Consider the following 19,973-nt stretch of genomic DNA (forward strand, 5'->3'; position numbering starts at 1 on the left):
CTTGTAAGATAAGGGGACTTGTTTATTGAGAATATATGCGGGAAAGTTGTTATGGTATAAGTAAGACCTCCAGTGCAGATACAGATCTCTGGACCCCTTAGTGACATGTCACCAGTGATAAACCTTGGTGTCACACCCTCCATGAACTTCAGTGATAGACCCTTTAGTGACAGAACCACAGTGTGGACTTTTTTGATAGCCCCCTAGTGTAGACATTCAGTGACAGACCCTCAGTTTTAAATCTCCAGTACAGACATCCATTGACAGACACCTTAACAACCTATCGCCAGTGATAGACCTCTTGGTGACAGTCTTCTAGTATGAAAATCCAGTGACAGACCCCCCAGCACAGTCCTCTGTAAGAGACCTCCAGTACAGACGTCCATCGACAGACCCCTTAGTGACCAATACAGTGAAGACATTGAGCCTAGACCTCAGTAACACTGAGTGGCACTTTAATGACATATCACCAGTAATAGACCTGGTACCAGACCCCTTAGTGACAGTCTCCTGGTGCAGGCATCAAGATAGACCCCTAGGTGACATCCCCAGATCAGATGTCACTCATAGAACCTCCATAACCGACCCCCAGTGTTCTTCTTTGCAGTCTATGTCCCCCACAGCTGGCTCGTGTTTGCCAGGACTCTCCCAGGTTCTCCCATCGCCTCTGCGTGGTCCCCACTAACACAATATATACCGCCTGGCTGGAATATTGCTTGAGTCCTCGGGCATCCAACTAAATCTGCAGAATCTCGAACAGTTGGGGGATCCACATGAGCTGATCGTGTGCAGGTGAAATGTGTTGATACGTTTTGGTGGTCAGAAAATCCAAAATGTGGGCCGGGAACAGTCTGAATCATGCTGGATGTCCTCCAACCAGTCTACAATGATTGCTTGACCTGGCTTGCTGCAGCTTCTCATGCAAACAACTCACTGCCCTTCCATAAATGTGGCATTAGGATAACAGAAAATAAATGGTTAAAGTGGATCTGTCTGCTACATTTTGCAGACAAACTCTACTTCTTATCCTTATAAAAGCCATTCTAGAGTTCCAGGCAATGGCTTTGACTGGCTTGTAACTTTGTCATCCATCTGCTACAGCAGAGTCTTCAGGTAGGAGCTTAGAGCACGATCTATAGGGGTGTCTGAACTTAGATTCCATATACAGGTAAAGTTTTCCTATGCGTAAATGATACTGGTATAAAATAAATTCATACAAACTGGTAAAGTTAGTGACAGGTCCTCTTCAATCAAAGGTCATCTACCTTTGCCCACTCCCTTTCTGTTCCCAGAACAAGGCGTGTTGTGTTGGAGAATCAAAACTGAAAGTGTACAGCTTATACTTTCAGCTTATACTTTGCCTTCAGTTTGCAGAGTTTCCTGTTGTCGTCAAGAGATAAACAGTAAGTACTTTAGCACCGAACCCCAATTTGTTTTTTTTCTTAAAATTTTTTCTACCCCCCTGCAGCATGATAGGGGGGCAATTATTGGGTATTGATGAGGAGGTGCCAGGGTTAAATGATATCAGCAGGAAGGAAGGGTGGACATTGCCATGGGCTGAGGCAGTTGTCATAAACTTCTTTAGGGGGTACGTTTACCCTAGGGCTGGATTTACAGGTGGGGCTAATTGGCATTGCCAAGAACCCCCCATCTTCACCGGGGCCCTAGTTTAGAGCTGGAACGCTGTGTTGTGGGACTTCATTTTATATTAGCCAGGACCCGTTTCACCTAAAACTGTCCCTGGTTTAGCCTTCCCCCAATTAGCATTCCCAAATTACCCCTGTTAAGTCCCTGATTCATTTTTGCACCATTGCCCCAAACATACCATACACCATACAGGGGTCTTTAAAACCTAAAGCTGATACCTCTATAGATACAGTACAGTGAGTTTTGTCACCCCTAAGACCAGAAATGTGCAAATAAAAGAAAACTAATGCAGATCTGACCCAGTCACCTAAACTTTCTGGTACAAGCTGGCTCAGGGCAAAGAACGTCTAAAGCCAAAAGTGAAAGGAACTTCAGGGTGTTGTCATCAGTATTAAATCCATTGACTGCTTGTTAAACTCTAATAAAGGCTGCAGTGGCAGTAACTTGTCCAGCATAGGATCATACTTTTATATTTTCAGTAGCTTATTAAACTGATGGATTTAAAGTACTATAGTAACCTCAAGTGAAGAGTTGGCAGTAGCTGTCTGCTTTCATGCTGGCTTTGTCTAATTGACGTCTCAGAGAAAGGTGTCTAATAAGACAAGGTCCCTGTTTTGACTCTTCTGTGTGTGTGTCAGCTTGAGCTGCTGAGCTACGTACATAGCAGGAGATTGAAAAGGCTAGAATGGAAGAAAAAAAGAATATTCTTATGCCATCTTAATAATATTGTTTTATATTTTTATGTCAAATACAAAAATATATACCAATTGTCTTGTCTGTAGATGGATTCCAAAGTCATCGCCTTTGAGCTCCAGGATTGTAAAGTGGTAAACAAGCAGAAGGTGTCCTTGTCCTTTCCCCGACCCAGTGAGAGCTGCTTGTATGTCGTTACCAATCAGAAGAGTAAATGCCACTTTTTTCAGGATACAAAAGAGCAGCAAAGCTTCAACAAGGTGAGAAACTTATACACATAAAAGTGTAATTCATTAAAGCCATGAAAATTGTCTTTAGATATTTATCCTGTGATTGGAGGCGCTCATACAGCCAATCATACATGGGGTCAGATTGATGCCATGGCAGGTAAAGTCACAAGAATAGTTTCTGGACCTCAAGGACATACACTATGTGAATAAAGATTCATGGTCCGCTGACCATCATACCTATAGGACTTGTCCCATTCCTAAACCTATGGACATTAATATGGAGTAGATCCCACAACTCATAGATAATATATAAAGTACAACTTACATGTCATGGCCAAGATTTTGAAGTCAACATCACTGCGCATGGCCAATAAAATGGAGTAGACCTCAACAAACATGGACAATATTATGGAGTAGACCTCACCGCCTGAGACTATTAATTTGGAGTAGACCCCATTCTCCATGACCAATATTTTGGAGTAGACTCCATGACCATTAATATAGAGTAGACCCCATTCTCCATGACCATTATTATGGAGTAATATGGAGTAGACCCCATTCTCCATGACCAATAATATGGAGTAGACCCCATTCTCCATGACCAATAATATGGAGTAGACCCCATTCTCCATGATCAATATTATAGAGTAGACCCCATTCTTCATGACCATTATTATAGAGTAGACCCCATTCTCCATGACCATTATTATGGAGTAGACCCTACCCCCCTGTGCTCATTAATATGGAGTAGATTCCACCACTCATAACCATTATTATGGAGTGGACCTCACCACCTGAGGCTATTAATATGGAGTAGACCCCATTCTCCATGACCATTAATATAGAGTAGTCCCCATTCTCCATGACCAATAATATAGAGGGACCCCATCCTCCGTGGCTATTTTTATGGAGTAGACCATACTCCTTCATGGCCATTATTAAGGAGTTGACCTCCTTTAACAAATAATATGGAGTAGAACCCATTTCCTTTGGATATTTTTATTCTGTATACCTCACCTTCAATAGGCACTGATATGTAGAAGACCCCACCACCCATTACTTTGGAGTAGACCCCCCCTCCATAGCCAATAATATGAAATAGAACTATGCCTATTATTATGGAGTAGATCCCAACTCTATGGCCATTAATAATGGGTTCTCCATTCTTCCACTGTTCTGGGAGGGATTTTAACAAGAGTTCAAAGGATTTTTTGGGGACTTTGTGACCATTTGTGAGGTCAGGTCCTGATGTTTGGTGAGAAGATCTGGTTCACCATTGTGTTCTAGTTCATTCTGTAGATGATCAGTAGGGTTACGGTCAGGGCTCTGTGAAGGTCTGTGAAGTGCCAAGCTGGTCACACAATAGTCTAAACACATCTTTGTATTGGACTTATTGAGAATCCACGTATCTTCAGCCATATTTATCATAATGATCATCCTCCATGATTATTGCTTCCTCTTCTCTTCCTTTATCAGATCTTCATTCCTCATAAATGGGACCCCAAGTCCCAGTTTTCCAGGGTCCCTAAGTTTCTGATGACAGGTCCAATTCAATGGTCATCTGATTTATTTACCTATTTGCAGATTTCGAGCACCAAGAAGAACTCGGAGGAGATGTTATTCCAGTACGGTGTTTCTACCAAAGTCTTTTCTGTGACTGATCCAAAGGGGACAGAATGGGAGGTAAGGATTGAAGTCACCCAGCCATGTCATAGGACAGCACTCTATCTAACAGCACATGTATTCCCCCTTAAATGAGAAAAAGTTCAGATTTACTGTCCTATCCTCTTCACAGGTGCGTTTGCTGTTAAGCCCCTCTGAGATCTCACGATTGTCCTCTGCTTTCAATTTCATTGGCTACTTCAGCACTTACCTGGTGAGTAGTAGGTTCATTGCCCAATCTCACAAAGATCCAGTTATTTCAAATGACTTGAGACTGCTGCTTGAGGCTGCCATGGTGGTGTCATGTGATGTCATCAGCCCAAGCAGGGTCACAGCTGTCACTCAAGCACTAATGGTCCGCCCATGAGGAGCAGGGAAGCTTCAGTCTTAAGTGTATTTTAAATCAAAAAAGTGGTGGCGCTCCTAAATGAAATCATTGGTATTAGGCACTATGTAAAGAAAGATTTCTATTATTCGTTTTTTAGGCATCTGAAGAGTTTGATAAGGATTTTAAAAAATGTCTTGGTGGGAAAAAAAATGCAGCAAAACTGATCTGCAATGCGACCGTCCCATTTCTGTGCCCTATAAAGGATGATATAGTGAAAAAATTCCACGCTCAGCTCAGCAACATGGTAAACCAAGAAATCAGAGAGTCCTGCAAGGATCTGCCGAAGGACGCGGGGATTATGGTGGCTGGTATGCTGACGGCTCTGATGGCAGCTGAACTGGCCGCCTCTTTGGGAGGCTCCAAGATGTTTGATTATAAAGGAGAGAAGAGTGCGAGTCAAGAGAACATGAAAGAGAAGGTAAGGAGATCTGGGGGATCTGGTGATCATTTGTTGTATTTCCTTCAACCACTTTTAGCCACTTCCTGTTTGCATGCGCTTCGGGGTCTGCGCTTTAACAACCATAGACCATGCCTAAGCAATCTGAGTTAGCGAAGTCACCACCAGGATGTCAGCACAGAAGTGACCACCGCCAGGGGGCCCAGCAAAATATGGCTTGATTTCTAGTTTTGCTACTGCACAGGAGTCGAGTTGGGGGACAGTTGTCACCTTATAGCAGGAAGTTCATGAACAAGGACTATCAAGGCAAGGTCACCAGACTGGATCATTGCTAAAAATTAAGGTCCTCCTAGCAAAGCATTGATGCCAACCCACAACCAACTCCCCACCTCTCTGGGGATGCCCTCTATGGCAATGGGATCTGTCCGCTAGAGACACAGAACAGTGCGGCTATGATGAGTTTCTTCCAACCCCTGTATTACCCCCTCCTTCAACTTTGGCTCTTCCTCTTCCATCCAGCCAACCACTACTACTTAACTCTCTTCTGCTCTTGAGATGTGTTACATGGGATCACAAGACCTGAAAGATCGGAGGTGAGTGGCAACGGGCAAAGAAGAGGAAAACCCAATACTGAAGAATGGGGGGAGGACTAAAGAATCAGCAGCTACCGGGCAAGAACTAGAGGGGATGGTCCAGTCTGAGGGAGAATAAATAGTTGGGTCCCTCAGCACCCCTGCAAGGATTTTTTTAGTAAAAGCTTCAGATTGCAAAAAAATGAAAACATCTATATGAGCTTTTAATGTTTGGTTTAGGTCTACTTTAAAAATGGGGTAACAGAGAAGTATAGGCTGTGACAGGTACAATTTAGGAGAGAACTGACTGGATGGTTACCATATTGTGCGTGTAAACCCCCCCATTGATCAGCGTACATATGCCATTGAGACCTAATAATTACTTTCTTATTAGATCCAGGACATGGTTAATACGTTTGATCTACAGGCCGAACATCTGGAGATTTCACATCAAGGAAAGATGGCACAAGTTATATTTCGGAACCCCTGTCCGGATAACTGGGTGAGTGGAGAATTCAAGTGTTTGGCTGAAAATAGGTATCTCACCATCATCACCCTTTAAAAGTCTTTTTGACCACAATGGTTCTCTATGTAGAACACATATAATACTAAATAATACACACATTGGCATCATCATTGGCCTACACCTGCCCTCATGGCCCTAATGAATATGTCCAACCAGCTCCAGTTCAAATAAGGGCCCTATAGACTGTGCTTTGCTAAACTGCTCTTTACTACGGTAACATGTGGTCAACCTCATTGAGAATGGCCCACCAAACAAGGCCTAAAGATGCCAATGGACCTACAATGAAGTACGTTTAGAAGCATTGAGACCTACAAGTGCCCCAGCTACTTTTCACGGCTGGTTTTCAGGTGCTGTGCATTGACAAACCATTCTGAATGATTGTTCTACTTTGTATGAAGAAATGTGCCCAGGGGCCCTAGGGTACATCCATATCCAAAGCTTTTATCAAGTATTAAATGAAGTGCAGAAGGTTTGGATCCTCCTATCAAGACTTTACCCATTCTGCTTGAACATACTCATGAAGGTGCCTGTTTTTTCTCTAATGAGGTCATTTTATTTTCCCATACAGGCATCTGGAGGTAGGAAATGCATGCAGACTGGAGAAACGCTTGAGTTTGGACTTTGCCACAAGGTCTTTTCCATGTCCGAAGAAAAATCTGAGGTGAGAAACCTCAGAAGGTTCCTCCATAATGTCCATCATCTCTGCTTTTCCTCAATGGACTCATCAAGTAACATTCCTCTTCCATGATTCTGTCTTTACAGATTCAGTTCCTGCAGAGCCTACAAGAATCCTACGACATGATACCCGTCTTCCATATTGCCGGTTTTACCGAACAAGTGCTGGTATGTATGTAAAAGCTGCACTCAATGTTGGATTCTTCAAAAAAATAATTACCTCTAAAAGAATAATTGGAGCTGCAGGAACCTCTTAGCATCATTTTTGGTTCTAGTGATAAAGGTCACCAAGACTAAGGGTGAATGTCCCCAATAGGAATACAGGCACCATCTAAAACCTAGCAAGGCTTGTGACTCTTCCCTACTCTTTCCAAAAATTTGGCTTTAAGGATGGATCCTGATAGGACATATCAAGAATTAGAGTTTTTAGCGTTCTGATTGTTGGCTTTAGCCTTCTGAAACCATAAATGGGTAGACACTATTTTTTTATCCAATGGAATTTTGTCTTGATTTTCTTTCAGATGACGAAGAAGTGGAGGAAGACACTGGAAGTTCTGCTGAAGGAAGGTCAAAATAAGGAGACCATTAATGAGCTGTCTCAAATGGCTCTTAACTTTGTGTGTAGCACAAAGTGTAATGCAGAGATCTTTCTATATAGTTTTACAAAGGAGATGGCAGAAAAATGTTCAAAGGTCAAAACATTTCCAGCGGGTGGGGAGACGATACGTGTCTTTGGTCTTTTGGTAGCTATCATGGCAGCTCTCAAGGCCAAGTCCATTGCAGATGGTCTCATTGCTGCCATTACTCCCAGCACTACTAAAGATATAGTCCATCCTGCTACAAAACCTTGTGAGGTAGCACCTGATTGTGTTAAGATTGGGTTACCAATTACACAAGAGGTTGACCATCCCAAACCAGAAACTATTGGTCCAAATTTGGGGGAAAGTGATGATACTGTTCACGAGGCAACCAAAAAGGTTGATGAGATGTCAAGAGTTTTAGCTGATGGTCCTGGGGATGAGAACGTAGATCATTTTGATGATAAGGCCAACCGTGAGAACAATGAGACGAGTTCCTCTAGAACACCTAGAGTTGGAACACCAGATACTGAGATATCACCACTTGATCCTGAGGATGTTTCACATCCACCTTCAATAGAAAAGCCATCTGATGACCAGATAGACTCAAACACCAATTGCCCAGTGAGTAACAGTAACATTGAAACATGTACACCAGGAGAACCTCCAGTAGGTCTCCTACCACCTGAAGGACCTCAAGATGTGTCTGAGATCACCTTAAAACTGGATACATCAGACATTGATGAGGTTGGCATACAAGACCCCAATGAAGATAATGATGGTCTAGTTTCACCTGTAAATAGTGTAGTTGGTGGGACTTCTGAAGGTCAAGTTCAGGATCCTGAAAATGGCTTGAGGACCACTTTTGATGAGAATACCCTAGGTGATACAATGCTTAGATTGCAATCTGTCAATTCAGAATCTTCTTCTGAAGATACAAAGAAGGCCACTAATACACAAGACATTGATGATGGTGATAAAACTTCGACATTCAACTCTGACCTGAGCACTCAAGTGGAAGAGAAAACCAACAAGTCAGATATAGATCAGCCATGCCGAAGGCCAGTCCGCCCTTGTGATATAGATCAGAAGGGAAAAGAGACATCTTCCAGTGCTGGTACAAGAAGCTCATTTCTTGTACTGCTTAATATTCTGGCTGTTACCTTAGTCATTGTACCATTTGAGTTCCCTTCTTGGTTGACATCTGTCTTCTTCAGAGGTTTGGCACTGATGTTGGGTATACATCTGTTTCTTAGCAGGAGACCATAATGTCTTCTAGCTGGGGTTACCTAAATTGGATCTGTCACTTTGACCACTTGGGCAAAAGGAAGGTTCTTATGAAAGCTCTCAACTCCCCACCATTTGAGACTCACATTCCATCACCACCGTCCAGAGCTACTAGCTATGCAGGTTCACCTTGAAATGGAGGAATTTCCCACGCCTCCTCCCAAAATGCAGTGCTCAGACCCCACAACGCTGCCACATGAAGTCATTCCCCTTGTGTAAGCTCAAATGATGGTCTGAATTCTCAAGGAGGGGAACTTGGGTAAGATCAGTACCAATGGGTTGGTGGGTTTAGAAAGCTTTAAAGAGAACCTGTCACTTTACCTATTGAGGCCAAATCAGCGGATTATCTTGACATGATCTCCAGTTATGTCTAATATAAGCTTTAAATCTAAAATTAGGAGATTTTTAATTGCAATCTCCTAATTCTGCTTTATGGACCAACTTGAATACATTTTTCTAGATTCCTTTTCGAGTTCCCCAACATGTCCTTCTGTCTATAGAAGAAAGTTCTGTATTGCCACCCTTGATGATGGCACAAAGCTGCCAGGGCACTACACAATTTATTGCAGAGTACAACAATTGGAATAAATGGTTTTGGCTGAACATGGAATTTTGTGGGGAAGGCGAGAGGGTCATAGACAAACCAATATGATCTGAAGGTGATATAACCCCATTTATTCTGGAATCTGATTGTTGGATTTCAGGGGTGCAGTTTTATAGAGATTCATCCAATCCCTAATTTATTCTACATTTTCTGTGAATGTCTATATTTCTATCTATGAAGATGTGAACACCGTTTGTTATAATCGTGTGATCGGCACTTTAAGTATATTTTGCAATAAACAATCTCTGAACGTATTACCTGGTATATCTGCTGATTTTTGTTTTTTAGAATTATAAGAATGCAGATTTAGCTACACAGGGGGACCCAGGCGGGAGGAGGCCCTCAAATTTCATCTTCTCCCCCTTTGTCACAATTATTCCCCTTCTTTTCTTACCCCTAATGCAAAATTGGGCAAGGATTAATTTAAAGTCACTTACTCCTCTACAGCCAGGCTCTCCTCTTCCATGCAGATGCCCACTCTCCCCAATTTCAGTTCTGCTCCCGATTCCTCCTGCAAGGAAGCAATAGGAGAAACGGAGAACTCAAGGGGCCTGAGATAGAGGTCATATGCTTTAGACCCCTCGCCCCGATGCAGCTTTGCATGGTGGAAAGGGCGGTCATGTCGGCTTCTTTGTTATATGAGCCCTGGGGGAAAGGCCCCCAAGTCTCTGGGGTAGCAGAGGGCAAGGAGAATAATTAGGTCAGTGAATCCCCAAATAATTTTGTAGGTACACTGTTAAAATACCTTTAAAAATAATTAAATTTTTTAAATTTTTAATTTAAAATTTTACTTTTTAATGCTGCAACTATCAGATAAAATACATACGGTATATGTAAAAAGTTCTCTGTAGCCAGTTATATGATCCAGGCTCACCTGCCACACAGCACACACAAGTCCCTGCCCAACATTTAAGCAGCACAAACTTGTTCAGAAATCACCCCAAGCTGCTGATTGGACAAAAAAAGAAGCACAAGACCACTGGGTAAGGCCACCTTGCTGCTCCTTTCTCTCATCAGTCCCTAGGGGGCGATATGCACAATGGTGCAATGTGAATGATACCCAATGGTGGCAATACACTCCTATGCAATGCATTAAATCTCTGAAGCCTGATAGGCAGACAAATAGCATTTCTACATCAGTGATGGGAGACTCCTTATTTCTTCAGGACAGGTTTGCTTTAAAAAGATTTAGAAAAATCTGTTCAAAGTTCAGAAGGATGTCATCTGGAATTAGGAGCTGTGATAAAGCAAAAATAAATGAGTAAATAAAATCAAACAGCAAATTCCTAAATACAAATAAAAAATATAAATCGAATCGCATGTTTGGCAATATGTTGCAATTTGTGTGTTCTGATCACCTGACATTGAGAGTTCTGGGACTGTCAGCGTGACCAGCACACATCACTTAGCCCAGCCTTTTAAATATGGCGCCGCCCGTAGCGGCTTCACTGCCCTTACCACTCCGCTGTTTCCCATTGGCCCGGAGAGGATGACGTATTTGGACACGCCCCTTCTCCGCAGTCAGGCAGAAAGGAGTGAAGATGGCTGAAGCTGGAGGAGAAGACAAGGAGCTGGAGGAGCTGCTGGACAGTAAGGGGCTGGGAGTTAGGAGGGCATGGGGGGTCATGGGGCAAGGGGGCACCTGGCTTTGTGCTGAATTACCCCCTCCTGGCTCTGTGTAGTATCTGGGGGTGTAGGGGGTGTCTTTGCACCCAGGTGGACTTTAACCCTTCCAGTGCCAGCTGGCACACCTGACACAGAGAAATAATACATTTCCAGCAATAATATGGAATGTTGTGGGTGCAGGCCATGCCATGCATGCCCAGGTGCCCTTGTACCCTTGTACCCTTAGAGGGCATGGCACCTGCAGGGACTGGCACATATGGGGTGACCCCAACTTGGCTTCTGATATATTGGAATCTAATATTTGCCCTTTTGGTGTCAGGGTCACAACCAGCAGCGTTATATGAAAGGGTTCTGACCCGATCTGCTTATACCTGCCTGAGTCAGGTAAGACCCCCCCCAATGGGTCTATAGATCTGTGTACATTGTGTGTCTCCTAATATTAAATAATCACCAGAGGCTGGGCACCCTGAGACTGAGATAATTAGGGATTGCGTAGCTTGGCGTCTGATTTGCCTCTAGGAGAACACACCTATGGGAAAGCAGGAAGTCATGGATGATGGGTAAAGAGGACCTGTGCTTTGTATGTAGTCTGTACTTCCAGGTTTAGGAGAGCATGTCACTTGTTGGTGATTGGCTAGTTACATGGGAAAGAGGGGGTCTTAAACCTTGCAAACGTTAAAACTTCAGCGTTCTCCCCAGGCCCTTTTAGCCGGGCGCACCACCCTGCACTTTTCAGCACCCACCCGGCTGTTTTTGGGTGGTTACTGAAGAGTTTGGTCACAATACGGGGGCTGCCACCCACCTACAATTTCTTCCCACCCGGCTTTAAAAAATTTCTGGGTTGAGCACTGAACTTTATTTGTTAACCAAGGGTTAATCTCATTTTACCTAGACATTACTAGCTGAGTCCTAACCTTCGCCCTCTCAGGTTTATCTCTGGATACATCTTAAGGTTTATTTACCTGGAGCTCCACTAACAAACCGCACATTGAATCCTTCGGTTTTATTGCTTTGCTGTTATATAATGCTCTTGGGTTCATGTACCTATTAGATATTCTTGTAGAAAAATATTCCCCACCCCCTACAGGACCTTAAAATTTAGGGTTCCCCAATCTAGTCTGCATTATGGTGGCACTTACCTGATCTGGGCAGGGGAGGTGCTTGGCCTGTGCTGGGGAGGAGCTTAAAGTCATCAGGTCTGTGCAGGGGAGGAGCTTGAAGACATCAGGTCTGTGCAGGGGAGGAACTTGAAGTCATTAGGTCTGTGCAGGGGAGGAGCTTGAAGTCATCAGGTCTGCAGGGGAGGAGCTTGAAGTCATCAGGTCTGCAGGGGAGGATCTTGAAGTCATCAGGTCTGCAGGGGAGGATCTTGAAGTCATCAGGTCTGTGCAGGGGAGGAACTCGGAGCTGCCTGGTCTGTGTAGGGGAGGAGCTTGGAGGCACCTCCTGTGCAGTGGAGGTGTCCTCCGATATTGTGTCATTAGTACTGTCAAATATTTTTATTGTATACATGGAGTCATCAATATTTATATTTTCACCTTGTAGGTGCACTGGATGATTTTGAGAAGACCAGCCAACCTGTTCCTTCCTCAGACCAATCTACAAAACCCTGTGGTCCCGAAAGGCCGCCTGCAGATGCTGCTAAGGTAGGTGGTAGCCATGTCTGTCGTTCAAAGAAGGCTTTGTTGGCTAAAATACGGTTTTGGGCAACATTATCAACCTTTTGGGGGAGCCCTGGTTGAGGAAACAATGTTCCGGAATAATCGCTGGTTTTCTTTGGAGCAGCAAGCACTACCATGGTGTCGGCCTAATCCAGGCTTTCTGTCCTCCTAGGATCCTATGTTGGCGTCTCAGGAGAAGTTCTTCCAGGAGATGTTCAGCACTGAGTTGGCGGCCCAGGCCACAGAGGAGTTTGAGAAGGCCATGAAGGAACTGGCTGAGGAGGAACCACATCTGGTGGAGCAGTTCCAAAAGCTGTCAGAAGTTGCTGGAAAAGTTGGTGGGTACTGACCATCCTGAAGGACCTGGGTTAATGCCTAATCTGTAGGGTGAGGGGCACAGACTGAGATAAATGGGTTCTGTGAGTCAGAATAAAATCCCAGGGTCATTTCAGGAGGTATTTGCTTCCTCTTGTTTTATATGAATCTGGGAGAACAATAAACTTCAGATTGTTCATTATTATTATTATTAATAATAATAATAATAATAATAATATTTATAATGGTGATAATTAACAGGATTTATAAAGCGCCAACTTATTACGCAGCGCTGTACATTAAATAGGGGTTGCAAATGACAGACAGATACAGACAATGACACAAGAGGAGGAGAGGACCCTGTCCCGAAGAGCTTACAATCTAGGAGGTGGTAGAAGTAATACACAATAGGAGGGGGATATGGAATGTTGGGAAGTAGTGAGGGTTTAGGAGACAGAAGATGACGGGTAGGTGAGGTTGAAGCGTTGGGTTTTGAGCGTTCTTTTAGGAGCAGAAAGTAGGAACAAGACAAAAAGGACGAGGAAGACCATTCCAGCGAGTGGGGCAGCTCTAGAAAAGTCTTGGAGCCGTGCGTGTGAAGAGGTTATGTGTGAGGAAGTAATTGAAGGAGCAAAGAGAGCCGCTAGGGGGGTATTTGTCTATCCGGTCAGAAATGTAAGTGGGACAAGAGCTGTGGAGGGATTTGAAGGCAAAGCACAGGAGATGAGTTTGGTTCTAAGGTGAAATGGAAGCCAATGAAGGGAACTACAAAGAGATGCGGAGGGAAGGATGGAAGAGTCTGGCTGCAGCATTCATAATTGATTGTGAGGAGAGAATCAGGAATATAAGAATATCAGCCGTTGTTCCATAGCAGTCACTGAGCTTCTCCCTTTCCATATTTTCTGTTTTCCAATGAACTTTGAATTTCCAGTAGAACACAGACTTCTTGCACCCGAATAATTAAAGTGTCTTAAATAAGAAGTCTTTGTGATGAATCTGATCCAAACCAGTACTGGAAGATTACAATTGGAGGAGGAAAGTGAGAATCTTATTGGCCATACTATAAATCATTTCTGGTTCTGATACCATTTGTCTTCTTCTTTCACCCAACAGGAAGTGATGAAACCTCCCAGCAAGAGTTTACTTCCTGCCTGAAAGAGACTCTGTCCGGATTGGCCAAGAATGCCAACGACTTGCAGGTAAGATGCAGACTATGGAAACCTGTAACATTTCCATCCCAACTTTTCCCACTTTAGGTAAATCTTTCTTGTTCTCTTCTCAGAACCCCAACCTATCAGAGGAGGAGTTGGCTCGGGCCATGGAGGGTCTCGGAGTGGATGATGCGGAAGGCGAAGGAAACATTTTACCGTTCATGCAGAATATCATGCAGAGTCTGCTGTCCAAAGATGTCTTGTATCCGTCCCTTAAAGAAATCACTGACAAGGTAGGATCTCCATGGGCCCTATGAGGAACCATTGGAGCTGGCACTGGCATGGCTTTCTATGTTTCGGCACTGGTAACCTGAATGTAATGAACTAAGGTTGGTAATGGGGATCCTAATTGGTCAGGAAGGATATACATCAAGTCTGAATGTGTCATTGTAACTATACTGCACACAATCCGGGCAGAGAGCAGAGCGGGGGTGGGACCAAGGAAGTCCCAAAGAGGGGGCGGATCCTAGACCAGTCACCCTGCACAAGCAAGGTTCAGCTTTAAGTTGTGGATGCTACACAGTAATCTAATGGGGAAGATTACTACCGGCCCCAGGAGTAAGTAGGTCAGTACAGAAACACATTTTTAATACAACCATATGAAATAGCAAACAAAAGAATGCAGAAGAAAAAAAACAAACTGGCTAAAGAGACCCCTTTAATATTCACCTTTGTGCAGTCACAATGGGGATGGCATTGATGAAAAAAAAATGTTACTGACTGGTGTAAATGTGCTGCCTCTGTCTGGCTTTACAGTATTAATGCTTTCCGCATATAAGCCCCACCCCCGAGGAACACCACAGTGTAAACATTCTATTTGGTCCAATCCAAACCACTTAAATTGACCAATTTTGAATATTGCCTTGGGGTTACCCAGAGATTGGCTTATGAATGTCTCTTGTGTTCCTTTTTCCTCACCATCATGATGGCCCTGACTCCTCCTACGCAGTACCCAGAATGGCTGCAGACCAAACAGGAATCTTTGCCCCCTGAGGACTACCAGCGATACCAGGAGCAGCACAATCTTATGAGCAGGATCTGCCAGAAATTTGAGTCCGAGCAGCCAGGCGAAGAGGCGGCAAGGTTCGAGGCGGTCATGGATCTCATGCAGCAGGTAGATAGCCAATCCACTAAGTGGCCATCAAGATTCCCTTAAGGGTCCTTCCACTCAAAAAGTGTCTCATATATCCACTACCCTGTATGTCTTAGGGATGGTTGTTCATTGTGGTTCTCATTTTTGTTTTTACTTTTTTTTATCCTTGCAGCTTCAAGAATTGGGGCACCCGCCTAAAGAACTGGCAGGAGATTCGGTAAGTTACCCAATGTTACACTGGAGTCAGATGAAAACAATGGAACCTCAAGATAGGGCCCCAGTCCATCTCCTACAATCAGATCTAAATATTGAAATGTAGAAAAGGGAGCCCAAAGCTTTGTAGCGTTCTGATTGGATGTTTGACTGTGATTACCTGTGCAGGAAGGTGAAGTTTAGGAGTCATGTGACTAGCTCCTTTACCTCCCACATAAAGTGCTGAATACCTAGGGGCCAACTTGCATCAGGCCAATTGTAAGCCATAGGGAATTTTTTTGTTTTTGTGATATTTTTCATAACCAGGGACTGTCATTCTTCTAAATTTGCACATAGACACCTCTTATATATCATCAGTCATGCTGTAAATTTACCCCCCCCCCCCGTATAACTATAAATAGTTATATTTAAAAAAAAAAAAAAAAAAGGAGACTTGGGACTCCTCTCTCGGGTTTCTGCCACCTTTAGCTCTGTTGCTGAGTTAACAAGAATTTGATGATTCTATACAAGACAAAATAAACTGATAGACCAGAAGAGCCAATGGGCTCAAAGCTGACCCATCAGGAGCTTTAGTTTCACAAAATGAGGAATAATTTTCTGTTGCATCCAATGAGATTTGGAAATTGCAGTCACATGACTAAACCTATAGATCCCTGTAAGGTGTTAATACTTTGTGAATTGAGCTAATATTTGCTCTCAATAGGTAATAATACTAAATCAAAGTCTAGAGGCTCCTAGATAATGGAGTTGGAATCTCTTCCTATGTAGGTAACAGAGACACTTGTGACTCCTCTGAGCAGAGTTTTGTATTGCCTTATGCAAAATGCAATAATAATTGTGCTTCAGTGCCGGCCTTTCCCTGTTCACGGACCTGCCCATGTTGACCTTGCGGCACACAGGACTGGCTTGGTTTACCGGGTCGGTACTGTTTTACAGTACCAATCTGATGCGTTCTGTTTTGAACCCTCCCCCCCCATCCAGTACATGGCCAGTTTCTATTTGCAGCCCGTGACTCTGCTGTGTGTCACCGAGATGTCTGCAATCTTGTGACCAGTTTTGGCTGTTTGGCTTCTCCTCTCCCCCGCACAACCTGTTTACAAACTTTGCCTTGCGGAATGTCTAGATTGATTTCCATGCCAGCTCTGAGGTTCGCCTGGAGGCAGCTAATGTCTCTCATGTCTTACTGGAAAGCTAAAACTCCAGCAGGGGAACCTCAATGTGTAAACCCAATCCCTAAAATCTTCTATGAGCTTTATTGTGGCATTGTAAAAGTCATTCTCAATTATTGTGATCTGCCATGTTTGTGACCGGCTGACAACGCTGAGTTCCTTCCTGTTTTGTGTTGTCACCCGGTCACATGGGCTTCCAATGGAGACCACGTGGCCTGAGTCATCCGTGTCACCATCTGAAATCGAAACCTGAGAAAGGCAACGCAGCAATTGTTGGAGTGCATGTAGTGTAAAAAGCTGCAGATAAAAAAAAAAAAGTTGAGGACCATAGTTTATTCAAATATGGAAAGTCTTAGTCCTCCCAATTCTATATATTTCTATGGCTTTTATTTTTACTTTCCAGCCTCCTGCCATGAACTTTGATCTGGATGGACTGAACCTGAATTCCAACACTGCAAGTGGAGAGCAGTGCCTGATCATGTGACCTCAGACTGCGAGCACAAAGATGCATAGGGCTGCAATCTCTCTAATGACCTGCGGGGGGGCGCTGTATTCCGGGTTCCTGACCTAAGCCCACCGGAAAATTAGGTTTATCGACTGATTCTTGTTAACACCAATGGAGACGCTCTATCCAGCAATGGAGACTGCCTTATTAACTGTACTAACCTAACAAAAAGACTTGGAACTGGCTATTAAAAAAGTTTCTCTTGGGTACAACCAACTCCTTGCATGGGTGCCACTGCTTGGTAAATCCACTCTCGCCAAACGGATGTCACGGGAAAGTTCTGCCTTAGACATTGAGGTCTCACGGCACGAAATGGCAATGCAGTTACCCATTCATACACTGGAGGACTACTGAGCTTGGGATCTACGGTACAACGTCTTTACCCTAAAGATCTTCCTCGTGTTTGAGAAACGAGAAATCGAATGTTTAATGATGCTGATTTAGTAAATGTGTTTGTGGATATTCCAGTTTATGATAAGTCATCTGTCCAGCTGGTTGTGTTTAAGAAGGTCAAGGGGATCTCCGCTTTGGTAGAATTTTGTAGGGTTGGCCCCTAGACCTTTATACCCTCAGCAATGTCCTGGCGGGTTCAGAAAACCTTCACAGGCCACATGCAGGGGCATTAATAACCAATCCAGAGTTGGTTTCTAGATTCAGTGTTCTCACCAGACCCTTTTAGCTGGGCGCACCACCTGGCACTTTTCGGTGATCATCCGGCTGTTTTTGGGTGGTTACTCAAGAGTTGGGTCACAATACAGGGCCATCATCCACCTACAATTTACTACCCAGCTGAAAAAATGTCTGGCTTGAACCCTTAGATTGAAGACCTTCTGCACCCCAAATGATGGTGGAATATATAGGTCATGACCATCTGACCAAATCATCTGGAGTTTGGGTGTTCTCCATCATCTCCCGAATGTCCATAATATAAAGGAAATTAAAGGTCCAGGAGGAAGAACGAGTTTGGTTAATAATACTTTGGGCATGTTGGCTGATATGGGCATGGAGAACATTTCTCCTGGTGTTCAGGTGTCTCCAGTCAAGGGTTCGGTACGGCTCTTCCAAACTTGTGGTCCTAGTTTGGTGAAGGTCCTTTCCTGGTCCACCATGACCATGCCATGCGCACAAAGCCCCCTCTATAAATACATGGTGTGGAGGAACCGGAGTGTCCTTCACTGAGCCCTGACCTCAACCCTACTGGACACCTTTGGGTTTGAGTTGGTATAGTAATCACACAGCAGAGCTTCTCACCCAACATAAGCCCCAAATTCCCACCGACAAACTCCAAGGTCTTGTTAGAAGCATTCTCAGAAGAGTGGAGGCTTTCATAGCTACCAAGGGGGAGGATGGTAACTTCATGGTAATGTCCATGGGTTTGGATTGAGATGTCCAAAAAGCTCCCGTAGATGTTCCGGTAATGGGGTTTACAAACCTTGGGTCATATTGGGTATAAGAAACCAATGGTGGCTTTTACTCCTCACCATATGGCAAAAAATATCAGTTTTGGGCTGACTGTCTCTTCTGGGGGTAGTAATCTATATAACGAGAGACCTCAAAGTGTCTAAAAGGAGCATGACCCCTCAGTGGGAAATGACTTGAGAGGCACAAGTTCTATCTCTATGGTTCCGGAAGCCTGGTTAAGAAGCACTGGTTTAATCTATCGTTCGGAATCCATTGATGGGTGTATTTGACCTGAAGTTGACCTCCTGACATGCAGTTGACCTGCTTCCAGCTGGTTGTGCCCTCCCATAGATGAACTAAAGCTTACCAGGCCCATATTTTAGGGAACAGGTAAAGTTTAATGCTGTGACCAAACCATGAATGCGGCAAGACCTTTAATGTACCAGATTTGTTAGATGAATCCATGACCTATATGCCCGGATTTACCAAGCACAAAGTTAAAAATAAATTTATATGACAACTAACCATTTTCAGATTTATTTTTTTGGAGCGGAGGGACATAAAATATAACAATCTGGGTGGTGATTGATGGGAATGCAGGACCAGGCCTTGTAATAAAGTTAGGGGGCGGTGCTACCCAGGGTTGGGGGCGGGCTGAGCTCCTTATCTCACCCCCAGCAACACCTAAATCTTTCTCGCTGTGATTCTGCATACAGGGCCCAGCCCCGCCCATCTATCAATCTCCACCCATCTATCAATCTCCACCCATCCTGCTATCCCACAGCAAACCTGATTGGCTCATTGGGCTGCTTTTTCCTCTCCCTCTCTGGGCTCTGCTGTTTTAGGGATTGCAAGTGGTGGATGCCTGGATGAATTCAGGTGCTTAGATTCCGTTGTTGAACTAAAGTTGGTGACTAAGGTTATGTCATCAGTATTCTGCAGGCAATAGGAAGCATTTCCTCTGTCTTTTCTCCACAATGGAGAGCATCAGGATTTTGTAGTAGGTCACATGTTCAGTTTCAATTTGTTTCCTCTAACTTCCTGTTACTTCCAGGTACTGAAGGAAAATCTCCCCAAAGGGACACACAATGGAATACCGACTCACACAAGGGTAAAGTTGTGAGGGCTGGGGTATCAAGGGATCCTTCACCCCACCCCAGGACAGGTCATTAAAGTGCAATTCTAGCCCAAAATGTTTGGGGCTTTGGGTGGAGGAGGAAAAGGCTACAATTCCTATTGTTTGTCTGATTTCACGTCACTTCCTGTCCAGGAACAACTGTCACCAGGAGCAGCGCAGGCAGGAAATCTCCAACTGGGACAAAACCGGGACCGGCTCGCTCATAATAAATATGTCGCCATGACTACTGTGTGACATTGGAAAGTATGTCATGACTACAATCTAACTTTATATAAGTCACCTTGACTACAGTCCACCTGAAGACCTGTCACCATGACTACAGCCTACCTTTAGATTTGTCACCATGACTACAGCCTACCTTTAGATTTGTCACCATGACTAC

At 44.0% G+C, this 19,973-nt stretch overlaps 2 protein-coding genes across 3 annotated transcripts; both read left to right on the forward strand.

Annotated features, from left to right (window-relative positions):
• Positions 1-1,310: 1,310 nt before the first annotated feature.
• On the forward strand, positions 1,311-9,513 carry LOC140342204 (uncharacterized). 2 transcript variants are annotated; one of them, XM_072428317.1, is made up of 9 exons: positions 1,311-1,403; positions 2,430-2,600; positions 4,155-4,253; positions 4,366-4,446; positions 4,718-5,038; positions 5,984-6,091; positions 6,684-6,776; positions 6,878-6,958; positions 7,312-9,513. In XM_072428317.1, exons 2-9 carry the CDS (start codon positions 2,430-2,432, stop codon positions 8,635-8,637), a joined length of 2,280 nt encoding a protein of 759 aa, XP_072284418.1. In that variant the 5' UTR covers positions 1,311-1,403; the 3' UTR covers positions 8,638-9,513. The 2 variants fall into 2 exon arrangements, with proteins under 2 accessions (XP_072284418.1, XP_072284419.1); XM_072428318.1 differs by having other exon boundaries at positions 4,823-5,038.
• A 1,228-nt stretch (positions 9,514-10,741) lies between these two features.
• Positions 10,742-17,514, forward strand: PEX19 (peroxisomal biogenesis factor 19). The gene is made up of 8 exons (XM_072427920.1): positions 10,742-10,849; positions 12,431-12,531; positions 12,719-12,884; positions 13,975-14,060; positions 14,144-14,305; positions 15,022-15,186; positions 15,338-15,382; positions 16,951-17,514. Exons 1-8 carry the CDS (start codon positions 10,801-10,803, stop codon positions 17,029-17,031), a joined length of 855 nt encoding a protein of 284 aa, XP_072284021.1. The 5' UTR covers positions 10,742-10,800; the 3' UTR covers positions 17,032-17,514.
• The last annotated feature ends 2,459 nt before the right edge of the window (positions 17,515-19,973 follow it).

This window comes from Pyxicephalus adspersus, chromosome 12 (genome assembly GCF_032062135.1).
Source record: "Pyxicephalus adspersus chromosome 12, UCB_Pads_2.0, whole genome shotgun sequence".
In the NCBI taxonomy this organism is placed as follows: domain Eukaryota; kingdom Metazoa; phylum Chordata; class Amphibia; order Anura; family Pyxicephalidae; genus Pyxicephalus; species Pyxicephalus adspersus.